This window comes from Mesocricetus auratus, unplaced genomic scaffold (assembly GCF_017639785.1).
Source record: "Mesocricetus auratus isolate SY011 unplaced genomic scaffold, BCM_Maur_2.0 Super-Scaffold_100004, whole genome shotgun sequence".
Lineage (NCBI taxonomy): Eukaryota > Metazoa > Chordata > Mammalia > Rodentia > Cricetidae > Mesocricetus > Mesocricetus auratus.
This window is the reverse complement of record NW_024429189.1, coordinates 37,688,344-37,703,754: the sequence shown is the minus strand read 5'-3', so window position 1 is coordinate 37,703,754 and position 15,411 is coordinate 37,688,344. Positions and strand designations below refer to the sequence as shown.

The following is a 15,411-nucleotide window of genomic DNA, read 5'->3' as shown; positions in this document are numbered from 1 at the left end:
CCAGTATTTTATTGAGTATTTTTGCATTAATGTTCATGAGGGATATTGTTCTGAAGTTCTCTTTCTTAGTTGTGTCTTTGTGTGGCTTGGGGATCAAGGTTATTAAAGCCTCGTAGAAAGAGTTTGACAAAGACCCTTCTGCTTCTATTGCGTAGAATACTTTGAGAAGAATTGGTATAAGCTGTTCTTTGAATGTCTGGTAGAATTCTGCACTGAGGCCATCTGGACCTGGGCTTTTTTTGGTTGGGAGACTTTTGATGACTGTTTCTATTTCCATAGGGGTTATAGGTCTATTTAAATTGCTTATCTGTTCTTGATTTAGTTTTGGCAAGTGATAGCTATCCAGGAAGTCGTCCATTTCCTTTAAATTTTCAAATTTTGTGGAGTACAGGTTTTCAAAGTATGACCTGATGATTCTCTGAAGCTTCATTTTCTTTATCCAAAAAAAGGGAGAAATAGTAACAGCACCTAGTTTCATTCCCATATTATCAACATTTCATGAATATTTATACACAAACAGATTGTGATTACCTTTAATTGAGTCTGTAAAAATCAAGTCCTGTCCTCCCTTCCCTAAGTCAGCATTTCAAAACTGCCATGTTTGGAAACGCCTCTGTTATTTTAAAGCGTCCATCAATCGCCTGTGATACAATGGGCGTTGCGGCCAATGATGAGGATCCAGGAACACAAGGTTCAGCCTTTGCCATCAAGGGGCTTACAGTCCAGTGGGGAAGGGACAGAGAAAATGGTTACATCTTTCCAAATTCTAAGAGGTTGGAGGCTCAGATGAGATCCATAGGAAGCAGCAGCCAGGAAAAGCATTCCAGGTGGATCAAAGGACTGGAAATGTGACGTGTGGCTCATCATGAGATGGCAGCAGGCTTGGCCCCATTGCAGAGGGAGCCTATGGGGAGGGAAAAGGACTGAGGTCCACATGAAGGTCAAATGACTGTCACCTGAGGGACCTGAGGGATGACTCTCTGCATCCCATTTCCTTTGTGTCAAATCCTTTTCAGTTCACAGGACTCATGCAAACCTATCCATTCCTCCAGGCTTCCACTTGAGACTTCTGAACTTTTATGCCCATTTCTGCCTTACACTGTCTGTGATCTAAGAGTCATGGCATGTGGCAGATCCGTGGAATGACTGCTACTTTGAGAAGCTATTTACTTTTATCGTTTAGTTTGATCTATAAAGGAGAGTAAGCATTATTTTTCTCTGTGTTGTCTTGAGCTGCTACCAATAACTGCTGCTTGTGCCTCTGTCCCAACTAGATTGAGGACCTCTTCAACACAGCAGTTTTGTTCCTCATGAAGCCCACTGTATTCTCTCGCACAGAACTGGTGTTCGATGCATGTAACAACTAATTTTTCTAGAGATCTATTTATTTTATTTTCTGTGTATGAGTGAACCACATGCATTCTTAGTGCCCATGGAGAGGCCAGAAGAAGGCACTAGATCTCCTGGTTGCAAGGCACCATGCTGGGGATCCAACCTGGGTGTCTTCAAGAGTAGCAAGTACTCTAAACCATGGAGTCATCTTTCCAGCCCCCAGATGTGCTTTCTTTCTTTCTTTCTGAAATCATGGGACCTTGCCTAATATTGTACTGACTCCTTACAGAATGTGCGCTGGCATCCTTAAGTCTTTGTAGGAGTGCATGGTTAAGATAAAGAAAGAGAAACATGTTTTGCGGATTGGAATGATGCCTTAGGCTAAGGAAATTGAGTCTACTCCTCTGTGTATGAGATTTCTTTTGCATGTGAAAAATTCTTTACAGTTCAAACCATTATTTTAAATATCTGTTTTTTTCAAACAAGATAACCTGTAGTACAAATGAACCAACAAAAACAAAGAAACATTTCACGAAAGTGTATTCAACCCTAACCGTTTCGTCATGTCTTCTCAAACGTTCACATCTGTGTGTGTATTGTAGTGCTTTTCCTCCTCGACTTGACACACCCCTGCACTTATTCCTCCATTGTCTTTCTACACGTTTTAAAATATCTGTTCCAGTGCCCTGTTCATGTAGCTATCCGGGAAGGCCAGGGACCCTCCATAAGCCACTCTAGAACTGCATTTGCCACAACAGGCCATCAGAGGATCGGCTTTGCAGCCTCACTAGTCGTTCTGCGGACCCTTTTAAGCAAACCCACGAAGCAGGAGAACTGAGTTGTAAGCCCGGCTCTGCTACTTGGTTTGCTGTGTGGCTTGGATAACTCATTTCACCCTTCACAGTCCCTGGCTCCCCACCTCGCAGCTAAGATCCGGAACGTCCAACTCCAGGTGCCCCACAAGCCTGGCCTCTTTGGATAATCACAGCAAAAACTGGCAGCCTGAGATGTTGGGTTTCACAACGTTTATCTTCAAGAAGGGCTTCTGATGCATCCGAGTGCACTAAAGAATGTTGACTACAAGGATTAGAGATGAAAAGTGCAGGGGGGGGACCCCAAAGATCTGTTAGGAAAATGAAGGAAGTGGATATGAGAGAAAGCCGGTGACAAATTCAATGCCACCCAGAACCTTGGCTTCAGAATCAAATGCAGCCATGGAAGGCAGTGTGATGAGCCTAGACGCATGCGCATAAGCTCTGATGTCTGGGAGCTCTTGGGTTCTGTCTCTGTGGCTTGCTAGCTATGGGGATGCTACTTAGCTTCAAGGCACAGTTTCTGCCTTTGTAGGTATTGCTGTTTGTGTGGTTGATTTTAATGAACCAAAGATACTTTAATGTCCATCAATATTATATGTTTTAGCACTACATTTGTTTATCCGGCTGGAAAAGAAGAGCAATTGGTCTCAGAGGACCCTGCCTAAGTGTGTGTGTGTGTGTGTGTGTGTGTGTGTGTGTGTGTGTGTGTGTGTGTGTGTGTGTGTTTCTTAGGGAACAATGGTTCCGTTTTTACAAGTCAGCCTTGGTGGTAACTTTATGGAATTCAACTAGTATCAATGCAGCTCAATCTTCTAGCATGGTGTACTCAAGAGAGTTTACAACTAGTGTTATCTAACACCCGGTACAAGGTGAAAAAACAAACAACAACAACAAAGACAATAAAAGCTGGGTTGAGTGATCTATTGCCCCTTCTCTCCTCCTGGCTGTGCAATGTGTGATGCTGACCAGAGCACGCTCATTGCTCATTTGCATACAGCCAGCTGTCAGGGGATCCACAAGCAGCAGGAACTCTCCTCTTTGATGGCCCAACTTCTCCAGAGAGGCTCTTTGGAAATTGATCTCATCCATCAATTCAGTCTGCTGGGTGCCTTTGAACTGCACAAAGGACGGTATGGTGGAGAAGGACTTCCTGCACTCAGGACATCTGCTTTGCTCCTTTGCCTGCTTGCCTAGCTCTCACGTTTTCCAAACTGCTTTTCTTAAAGATCTGGTGTTTCCTGCCCAGATCTCAGTATCTGGAAAGCCGGACTGTCCACCCATCATTCTCCAAAACAGACTTCCTTTTCTTTGGAGTTCCGACAATGTTCTCATTTTCGCCAAAGGCTATGCGCTCATCATCCTGTGCTATCACTGACATCCACCACACATTTGCAGACACCACTGCCACATGGAGATTTAGAGGGCTTTTCTGATCATGGCTATGGTGGGCACTGTTTAACTCCTGTTTTATTATCAAAGATAACAACCACCCAGAACATGCTACTCCTCCAATCGCTTACAGGTTTCCTATTATTCTTACCAGAATCCACCCTTCTTGCAGGACATAGGCCCTATGTGATCTCTTCCCCTTAGCTTTCCCTTTTGTGTTATCCCCCATCCATGTTGGCCTTCCTGCCAGTCCTTGAGCACATAGGCATATCCCTACCTTGGAAGTGTTGTGGCTCAGGCTTGTACTGCCTGAACAGCTCCAGCCTCAGACTCAACTCCAGCTGTTCCTGCCATTAGGATCTTAACTTAAACCACTTGCCCATGAGATGCCTGTGGCCATTAAGTCTGAAAATCCCTAGGAAATTACCCTGGAATCACCTGTTTTCTTCATCACTTTTCCTCTCTGCACCGTGAGAAAGACCTTGCATTGAAGGCTAAGTTGTACCACCCCCAATTTAGATCGTGGCACTCAGGACATGATACTGTTGGGACACACAGCCTTTAAAAAGGTGACTAAGATAAATAGGGTCATATAGTTGAACACCAGTGAAGTATGAATAGTAGGCCTTTGTGAAAGAGACAAGGGGCTGGGGAAATGGCTGAGTAGGAGCAGGTGCTGAGCCAGAGTGAGGGATTGCGTCCAGCATCCATTGTGAAAATCTGGGTGTTGTGATGTGCATACCATTACCCTAGCGCTGTGTGTGTGAGCCAGGAGGAGCCCTGGGATTTGCTGGCCATAGCAGCCGAGCTTCAGGTTCGGTAAGAGACTCTGTCCACATAGAAAGCAATAGGACAGGATACCAGACAGGTTGAAATTCTCAAATAATAAAAAAATCAAGGGGTATAAAAGAGGGGAAGAATAGTCAGGCAGAACATATAATATTTTTAGGACAGTGAAATTCTCTATATTACTCCATAAAGTTGGATATATGTCCTTATGCATTTCTCTAAACTCATAGAATGCACAATGCTAAGAGGAAACCCTAAACTATTGATGGGCTTGGAGTGATAGGGCCAGCAGTTGTATACATGAAGACCTGGTGTGAAGCATCCATAACAGGGGAGGCAGGGCATGAGCAGGCCACGGAGTATGTGAGGATATTTTTGTACCTTCCACCTCATTTCTCTGTGAGCCAAAACCTTTAAAAGACAGCCCATTAACTAAAAGAAAACGTCTATTAAATAGCTTCTGTATTAAATAGCTTCTGAAACAAAATAACAAGGGCAGGTAGAACTTAAAACCGAGACTTTCTTTGTTATCACTTCTCTGACTTTTGGCTAAGATCAAGTGCAGAGACTTATTTTATCACAATCTGGAGCCTTGAACTCCAAGATCTAGGTGTCATAGAGCTTGATTTCTTCTGAAGCCTCTCAGGCCTTCAAGCGATCTTTTAGCCGTGTTGTCTTCTATGTTTGTGTGTCTCTGCTCCAATCTCTTGTGTGTATGTGAGAATTTCATACATAAATAGAATATTTTTGACCAAATCTATCCTTCATTCTCCCTGGCAGCTCCTCCTATATCCACCACCACCGTGACTCTTTCTTCCCAATTTCATGTACTCTTTTTTTTTTTTTTTCGTTAGTTTTTTTTTAATTTTAAATAGCTTGTTTTACATGTCAATCCCAGTTCCCTCTCCCTCCCCTCCTCCCGCACTCCCCTTCCACCCTCCCTCCCACCCTATTGCCACATACTTCCACATAGGGGATGTCTAGAGTCTATCATTTTACTCTTGGTAGGGTCAAGGCACTCCCCTAAGAGTCCAGGCTGAGAGAGCATCTCTCTTTGTGCTATAGGCACATGAAGACAGATTGTATACCAGGAATAGACACTGATCCACAGCTCAGAGCCCCATAGGTTGTCCAGGCCTTCTCACTGACACTCACATTTGGGGGGTCCAGATCAGTCCCATTCTGGCCTCCCCACTGTCGGTCTGGGGTCCAAGAGCACTCCCCTGTTCAGATCAGCTGTCTCTGCTGGTTTTGCCAGCCCATTCTTTGCCAATTTGCTCATCATTCCTCTCTCTCTGTCACTGGTTTCCTTGGGTTCAGTTCAGTGCTTAGATGTGTGTTTGCCTCTGCTTCCATCAGTCCCAGGATGAAGGCTCCCGGATAGTTATAGACATCAAGTTCATTATCAGGAATGGGCATTCGAGGTGGTCCTTCCACTATTGCTTAGCTTGCCAATTGATGTTATACCTTTAGATCACTCGAGGTCACTCTGGTGCCTGATCTGTCTTCGATCCTATGATTCCCTCTTCCCCCTATTCTACCCCCACCCCCTCAACTTCCTGTTCCCCCATGACCAACTCCCTTCCTCTTTACCCCCTCTATTCTTCCCAGGTCCCACTACCCCCCCTCGCCCTGTTCCCTGTACTCTTTTTTAAACCCACCGAGTTCACTTAATGCTGCCAGTAGGAGCCGGGGTGTAGGGCCACCTGCTGGCACACAGCTATCCAATTAGCAGCCGCATCTGAAGGAAACTTGACTCTCCCTACCCCAAGCCACCAGCTGCCAATTGGCCCTCTTTCCTTTACCTCCACAGCTTTGCCTTTCTCCCCAGAATGTCAACTACTTTGGGATGATGTGATGTCTGCCGTTTCAGATTACCATTTAGTAATAGGTAGTGAAGTTACTTCCTGTTTTTTTTTTTATGGATGGACAATAGCTCATTTCTTTATAGCATTGGATACTTTTTCAGTAATCTTCTGGATGTAGCAGAATTTATCTGCCTATTCATTCACTAAAAGACACTTTGGTTGTTTCCAATATTAAGAAGTTGTGACTAAAGCTTCTATGACTGTCTGTGTACAAGATTTTATGTGTCCGGATTTTTACCCTTTGGACTCAATACCAAGGAGAGTGACTGCTGGATTACTGTGGAGAACATGTTAATTTAATTATTGTTGTTATTGTTTTTTGAGATGGGGTTTGTGTGTGTAGCTCAGGCTGTCCTTAAACTCACTATGTAGACCAGGTTGGCCTCAAATCCAGAGATTTGCTTGTCTTTGCCTCCAAAGTGCTGGGATTAAAGGTGTGCACTTCACCACCTGGCCAGAACATGTTAATTTTTATAACAAACTGTCGGCTGTCTCCCGAAGTGTCTGCGTTGTTTTTCATCCCAATATTTCCAAGTATGAGCGCTGTTACCACCACTGCTGGCACTGGCCATTGTCAGTATCTGGTCAACCTTACATGTATGGAGAGCGATCCTGCTGGTTTTTTGTTTGTTATATATATATTTTTTTAAAAAGGGTTTCTCTGTGTAATAGCTCTGGCTATCTTGGCACTTGCTCTGTAGACCAGGTTGCCCTCTCTGTGCCTCCCAAGTGCCGGGATTAAAGACCTGTGCCACCACTGCCAGGGCAAAACCCTGCTGTTTTAATGTGCATATTCCTGCTGACATCTTATGTGTAGCTTTTTGTTGCACTATTGGCTTGTTTTTCCTTCCTAGATTGTATGATGTATTCACTCTCAGTTACAATCTGAGGTATCCTATGGCTCCCTATACTTTGGAATGGTTAAATGATACAGCCAGGAACGTGAGCATTAGATTATCAAGTCATCTAATGGCTATTTCCCATTATTAAGAAAACCTTGCTCATGGGTGTTGGAGCTTAGCCCTTCTTGCTTTTTCAGGCCACAATTCTAGCTCACCAGTTCCCTTGCATTCAGTGTCCTTTTTCTCTAGTTCCTCTCAGCTTGGTTCTAGTCACTGTTTCAACCCTCATCTTGAATCACCCCAAAGCCTTTTAGCTTCTGTACCCACCACACAAGCAAGGAGAGTTGGAGCCCACAACGGGAAACCTTGATTCTTACGTAGTGGGAGTCAGCATGCTTTCTCCTTTATTGCTTTGCTTTTGTTCTCCAACAGATGGGGTTTCCATTGCTGACAGCTCATGACTTACCAGCGCTATCCTAACTGGGTACATTTCTTCTTGGTACTGAATGATGTTCCTGCAACACTGATTGTGCTCTGTGATGCTCCAAGCCCTAGCCAAAGCAGAGGTCCTGGCATGATGCTGTGTACTGTTTGCTGCCCCAGATCTTTGCTTTGCTGGGTGCACTGAGGTTCTGCAGTGTGTGCATCTCCTGAGCTCTGCACGGCAGCTTTCCGGTTGAGTTCAGCCAATGGGTGACAAAGACACAAGCACACTTGCTCCCCAACCAGGTTTACAGCCCTCACAGCACGACCTTTCCTTCACATCACTCCCTCACGCTGGCATCCGTTACCAGCACGGGGAGGAAATGCTTTAAAAATTTTTTTTTTGATTCTTGTTTGGTAAGGTGCCTTATCTACCTTGGTTTGATCTGGTAATCCAGACTGCACTTCTAAAAATATTCTTTTCTTGGTTCTTCAACGTATTCACCTATAGTTACTTATGGATTTCACTTATATAAACCTGATAGAAGGATGATATAATTTGTATTAAATACTCTACTATCACTGGGACAAGAATATTGGACAAACACTTAAAGCAGAATAACTTATTTTGGCTCATGGTCTCGGAGGGTTCAGAATGTGCTTGTTTGGCACATGAACCTGGGCAGGACATCACGGCAGCAGGAACATCTGTGAGGTTGTTACTTCATGGCAAAAAGGAAGCTAAGAAAGGAGGGGATTGTGGACTATGTATAACCTGGAAAAGCTTGCTCTTAGAGAGCCACTTCCTTCTTCTACACCCCACGCACCAGACAGAACTACTACAGAAGAACCAAACTTTCAATACACGAGCCTGAGTGGCACATTTCATATCCAAACCATGACTCTTACTTTTTCATGTGTTAGTCCCTGGGGATAATCAAAACCTGGGGATGCCAAGACTCCAAGCAGCACAACGACTGGTCCTGAGGAGCCACCAGAATTCTAATAGGTTCTGCTGGCCCAGTCCCTCTGCTTTGTCTTCAAGCAAGCCTTCTTTGAGAATTACTGACATTGTTGCCACTCTTCTAGTTGAAGCAAGGGCAAGATTGACAGAGAATCAGGAGGCAGAAAACCATATACATCCAGGTCTGATATGACTGTCCTAGCAAAAAGGGGGTCTGGGGAAAACCAAGTTGCATTTTTGCTACTGAGGAACATGTTCCTAGTATTGGATTAGCCTCCTTAGAACCAGAAGAGTTCATAACTTCCTGAAGGATATATTGTCTTATAGTTTTCTTGTGTGCTTTAGAGAAATGTTGGTGACTGATGTCATTAGAATAACTTAATGGATGGGATTACTGTTCAGAATAATTGTTACATTTCTAAGATTTTTTTAGTGGGATTATTTTTGATTTTTGATGGTGTCTGGATGCATGTTGGTGCTATTTTCTGCGTTTTGAGACATTACAAGCCATGAGCACAGATGGGAAGATCAAAGTGGGAAAGGCAGAGTCTCTCAGCTGAGGCAAAGGTCTAGTAATAGGGATGATGTTGGCCAAGCTGTTGGAGGCACATGGACAGAGATGGATTGCTTTGGGTGTTAGTTATCAGTGTCTCCTTCACACTGGGAAAAAATCAGCACCATCTGATCTACTTAAATAGATTTCTCCATAAATCATGATTCCAGAGCCGGGCGTTGGTGGCGCATGCCTTTAATCCCAGCACTCGGGAGGCAGAGGCAGGCGGATCTCTGTGAGTTCGAGGCCAGCCTGGTCTACAAAGTGAGTTCCAGGACAGCCTCCAAAGCCACAGAGAAACCCTGTCTCGAAAAACCAAAAAAAAATCATGATTCCAGAATGGAGTGTTTTATAAGATCTAATACTGAAGATTTTGCACCCTAAATTTCAAGGAGACATTTTAGCAGGTCACACGATGACACAACCCCAGTGCTCAGTGATCACAATTATTTGGAGAATTGGAAGAAATGCCTGGATGCTGAGCTCTGACCCAGGCATGTTTGATGTCCTCCCCATTCAGTGGGTTGGCGCTTACAGTAAAGGACACTTTTGCTGTACTCTGAATGCTTTTCTTTATTATGAAAGTGTTTCCAAAGTAAAATGATCCTCATAATAATGATTACTTCCAAAGATCAAGAATGAATAATAATTATATTTCCATATAAAAATCAGCAAAACACGGTAACAGTACACAGAGTAATTCTAACTGGCTAATGGTACGCCATTTCACCTCTGGCAGATGCTCAAGCACTGAACTGTCGTTAGAAAGAAAAGAAAGGGCTTCCACCACCTATCCTAGTCCTCACTGACAGTTGGAAAAGAGAAACACAACCCCAGATTAATCACCATCCTTTCAATGACAGCAAAAGGCCATGATGGTAAATGAATATGACTTGGGCAAAGGAGTGATGAAAACTGTGAGCTTAAGGGGAAGCAAACTGGAGTATTTTCCCACATTTATGTGAATTTACCTTTGAGCAAAAGTTCCAGAATCATAACATAACTATTCTAGAGCTTTGTAGCTAACGTTAAAACATTTTTCACATTAAGGACAGTTTTTACAGATACCTTATGACATTTACTGTAGGCAAAAGGATGAGAAATATGAATGAAACCCATTTTTTCACTGAACATAGAAACTATGATGACTGCTGCTGTACTTTGGTTCCCAGAAAACTCATAATACAGAAAGTCAAGCATTCATGTTAAGAAAACACACATACATGGGCACAGTTTTCTCCCTTCCCAGGAAAATGAACCAGGAAGAGGAGGAGGTGTGGGAAGAAATGATCTAATGGTCACCAGTAAACTGGAAGCAGAGACATGTTAGCATTTGACTTTGTTTTACCAGAGTTCCAGAAGGCTAAAACGACTGCAACTGAAATGAAGTAAAACTGACTCTAGGCTAACGGAGCCCTCTTATCACATGCTGGCAATCCTGAAAATGCCCAACCATACAGATGCCATTTGTCATCTGGTAGCAGAGGTCTTTTTAATTTCTTACAGTTGGTGGGGCCACAATGCCCCTATCTGCCAATGCATTCATTTAAAAGGCTTTGGGTTAAATTCAAATCACAAAATCATGCAAGAGGCCAAGGTACTCACTGGGGTGTCTACAGGTTCCATTATTTATGATGATTTATGTTCTCCAATCCAACTTTCTTCAATGAAGGGTGGCTATCTTTGAGTATTGGTTACAGGAGTTTCAAAAGCTGTGGCCAGGGCTCCCTAGCATCTACTTGGCGCCCCCAAGGGGTGAGTTGATGCTAAGTACACACAGGTAAACTATAGGGACCTCTTTGGACCCATTAGTTTGTAGAACTAAAATGTGATTGGTAGAATACTGATAATTAGCCTATAGCATTTGGAGACTCACACAATTTCAACTCAGCAAGAGAAGCTGATCTTGGGAAGAATACATTTAAGACAAAGTCTTGTTTCACTTTCTTTAAGAACTGCTTGCAATCATTCCGGCCAGGGACAGCATACTAGAGGACAAGAGCAATAATCAGAGCTCTCTCCATTTCTTTCTTTCTACAGAAGAATCTGGAAGAGCCATGTGACTACTTTTCTTTCAGGCTGACTTTTATCTTATTGGAATATTTTTCTCATTTGAATGTTAGAAACATTTCAGGGCTATATAATTCCTTATTTCCTAAGCAGAAATATGTCAAAGACAAGGAAATAAACAAGTGAGAACCTTAAGACCACAAACACCACATTTAACATTATATTTCCAAAGGTGTGGGAAGCCTCTCTGGATATAATGACGTCATCTCCCATACTGATCAAAGGACCTATAGACACCTTTGGGGTAATTTTGCATACTTTTTACACTTCAAATTAAGAAAAATACTCAAATATCCAGGCAATTTGGCATTAATTTCCACCCAAATGATTACTAATACAAGTTGAGGAATGGGTTGAAGACAATCAAGGGTGCCATACATTCTCTCAGAAGAGCTTGCCAGCAAAGACATAAACTACAATGAAGTCATTTTTAACAGGCAAACTATAACCAAGTCTCATTTTTACTTAGCCCAAATAACAATGAGATTTAAATGTAAGGTGGAAGATTCTGCGACCCTTTCTATCTAAGATGAAGGAAGGCATTCAGTTTGCTCAAACTCAAACTCTACCAAGTCTTATGCCACTTAACAACAGGGACACGTTCTGAGAAATGTGCCCTTAACTGATTTTGTCATTCTATGAGCATCACTGAGAGTACGTACATGCAAGCAAACAGTTTTGCCTCTCAGTGCCTAGGCTGTATCACCATCTTTTGGGACCATGGTAGCCCATTCTTGAGTGCAGTGTTATGGCTGAGCATACAGCTGTGTTCACATGAGAATATGCCATTCTGAGACTCAACCCATCCTATGGACTAACGATCCTGCCTTTTCTGCCTGTTCATCTCTGTTAGATGCCAGTGGCACAATCAGATGGGAATTTGGGGCATCCTCTGTCTGGCGGTTCAGCAGCAGCAGAAGCCTGGGGCTAAATGGCAATCGTTTGCATTTTTACAACAAACACTTGAATGACGCACAATACTGATACTTATGGTTGCTCCTCTACTCTCAACATCCACAGGACTGAATTTGAGATAGTGAGCTGGGTTTGGCTTATGTATGACAGCCGGTGCTCCAGGACCTGGGTTCTATCTCAGGGACCTCTGTGGATAAGAGGCTGAAAGGATTTTGCTAATCTCAACAGGTGGGAAGCAAAGCAAAGGAGAAGGGAAGTTTCTATAGTACATGTGAATATATTTTTTATGACAAGAATATGGATGAAGATGAGTCAGTAATAATTTGGTTTTACTGGTTTTTGGAGAAACATACATATACACACATAAACCACACATATCATTTACCGACTCAAGGCCAGATTCTACTTGTTTTCCTATGTTCCCCCACTAAATCTAGGTAAGCTATAACATTGGAGATCAAAAGTTACTTTTTCTAGAGTCCTTTCTACACACACCTTGGTATCCTAGGAAATTTGAATGCAACCAGGAGGAAGGGGAGGGACATCATCACAGGCTAAGCTAATTAATGAGAACACCACTTGGAACTAACCTACATCTGGATTTACAAGTCACACTTCTGAAAGCTATGACCTGGCACAGGTGAACAAGATTCCTCACACAGTACCCATTCTCAGCCTTATCTGGTCACTATGTGAGAACAGTAGCCAGAGATATCAATATCCTATGCCAGAATAGCCTACAAAGTCTATTTCAACTCGCCAAACACAATTATTTTCTCTGGAATGTAAAAATGAAACAAAAATCTACAGACATGTAGAAGACCCAGTCAGACTAATGGTGTCAGAAAGCATGTTACTAGTCTAGAAGGTTTAGAATTGCCTTTGAGATGGATGGAATCATCTTACTTACTTTTACATACTTCTTCTGAATTTACAAACTGATCTTAAAATTCTTCTGTGCTAAAAAGGGTCACCTGGTTCAAATTCAAATACACCGTGGGTCTCAAGTTGATTTCCTTCCTGGGAGGATGTGCCCAGACACTGACGCAAGCTGGGCATGGCTCCTCGGCTTAGCTGACAGGAAGGGTTCACCTTCTCAACACTGCTATTGTTTTCCCTCTATTGGCATTTGAGCAAATGCTCTGATTACTAACAATACCTTTGGTGTCTTATCACTGGTCTCCTAAAACTCAAACACTTCCAAGTTTTACTCCTAGACATATAACTGTTTGGGTTAATAAATCAGCAAGGCTCAACACACAGTCAGTTGCACTGTCTTCTACAGTTACAAGTAGACAAGTTTCCAAGCTTTGAAAATCTTTATCTGGACTATACCAGAAAAATACTGTTTTGCAATTGGGTGGAGAAAGATCTTACATTACAGCAAGAGTTCTTTGGGAGTTTTCTCTTAACTATTCACTCACAGGCTTCAAAGCATGGCTATGAAGATTTAATTAAAAAAATCAAATGAAGTGTGGATGGCTCTGGGCAGGACAGACACACACTGTAGCACTTTGCTATTGGCTACTTGGTGGCCCTGATTGTTTTGTATTCTTGTTTTAGATGATGTTTGACTTATGAATATTTGTATTACCATTTAATTCCCTTTTTTACTAAAGATGAGAGAAAATCCTTGGCTTATCTGTGTGGTTTCTGGAGCCCCATGCCACTGACAATGCCCTGGGTGGGTGGAGTCGGGGCGCTCATGAAGTTACTCTTTGGTAATTTTTTTTTCATGGTTTTGTTACTGCCATTGTTCAGTGGAAGTTTTGCTGTTTTTCTGGAAATAGCTCCACTTGAATAAAAGTTCTTAGGAGCCCCCATGAGTCTTCAAAGCAGTAAATAAAACAGATTTGCAGTGCAGGCCCGATGCTTCTAGCAACAAGAAAGTCATTGTGGGACACACTTAAGGAGAAAGGCAAAGGGTAAATGGTCTTTCTTCCGTTGGATTTATTTTCCTCAACAAAATAAAAACAAGTCTACTGCTAGGTAGGGCTTTCTCTTGAGAGCTGGTGGCAGCAAAGTGGTTTGCACAGAACTAGTCTTCACCAACTCTTAAAAGACTCTCTTTTTCTGTTTCAAAACATTCTCGGCTTCTTTTTCACACAGGACAGAAGACGGGGCTAATACATCAGGAGACCTGGTTGAAATCAGTTGCTATCCATACATGATTCCCAGAACACAGAGCAAGTCCCCAGTATGTGGGTCCCTTTGTGTCTGTGATCTTAAGCAAGTGACATTGTTTCAGAATCAGAATACTGGCCTCATTGAATGGCAAAATAAGTTACCAATAAGGTCAACTACTAACTATCCACCACACAAGAGACAAACTATTCCAAAGCAATTTTCATATGAAATTTCAAAGTTTCCTAATAGCTATCCTCTCTCATTTTAACTGCTAATTGACCACAAAGAGTGGCAACTAAAATACCTGGTTCATCCTGTTTAGACTCACATGGGACAATATGGGCAATTATAAAACGGGTGCAGAACAGAAAGAAAGCCAACCTATTGGGAACTGTGTGAGGATCTTGCATGGGGTTTTACTTGCTCTAAAGTAAGCTGATGCTCACAGCACATTGGATTACAACATGAGAAAGGTGTAGAAACAGATGGAGCATCTCCTTTGTGGTGAGTCACGAGCCCAGAGGAAAAGGAGTGAGGGCATCCTCGCCTGTCCGAAGATTTACAAACAAATAAAAAAATAAATAATATTCTAAGACAAATGCAAATACTGTTCCCTTGTGTCAGTTACACACAGCATGCCTACATAGAGAATGGGATTTCTTCTTCATTCACAGACAGGACACATGGCAGCACACTATTCAGAATGCTTTGAGAATCCTAATTTTTGTCTCTGGTGATGAAATATCATGAAAGGAACTGCATTTGCAACTTATTAAATACTTCCAGGAACAAACAGTTCACTTTGTTGAGAATTTATAGTTTGGGATAATCAATCATCCATGGAGCATGGACCAGTTAGGAGATATCCGTTGGTACCACTGGTTCCATTGGTGGTTGTCGAAGTGTGTGGTTTCTTTCCTGGAGGTTCTGAGTCCTCATCCTCTGAGCTAGATTCAATATCACTCCGGTCATCCTTGGATACCTGTAGAATACAAGAGGGGGACTGTAACCAGCTCCTAGGACCAGCAGGCTATGGCATGCCCAGCAGCACATGCAACCTCACAACAAGATAAACTTATTCATGTGTTATAAAAAACCAGGAGGAGAATGTTCTTGGTTCACATGCTACAAAAAACCATGAGAATGATCAAGGAGGTGATATGTTCTCTTCACTGGAAGGATATAATGTGTACAACACAGTAGGCTATGAACAATGTAAGTGAATTTAGACATCACAGAACCTGAAGGTCATCTTTCACCATGGAGAATGCCTAGACCATGATTTCCATCCTTTCCCACAGTGATAGTGGCATCTACGCTACTT

At 42.6% G+C, this 15,411-nt stretch overlaps 1 protein-coding gene across 2 annotated transcripts in view; it reads right to left on the bottom strand.

The window, feature by feature from the left end:
• Positions 1-9,528: 9,528 nt before the first annotated feature.
• Cers6 (ceramide synthase 6) overlaps positions 9,529-15,411 on the bottom strand; it is a 251,537-nt gene continuing 245,654 nt past the window's right edge. For both annotated transcript variants that reach the window (XM_040745501.1, XM_040745502.1), the window contains one exon: positions 9,529-15,069. In XM_040745501.1, the coding sequence (XP_040601435.1) occupies positions 14,917-15,069 (153 nt within the window). In that variant the 3' untranslated portion in view covers positions 9,529-14,916. The remainder of the gene's footprint in view (positions 15,070-15,411) is intronic.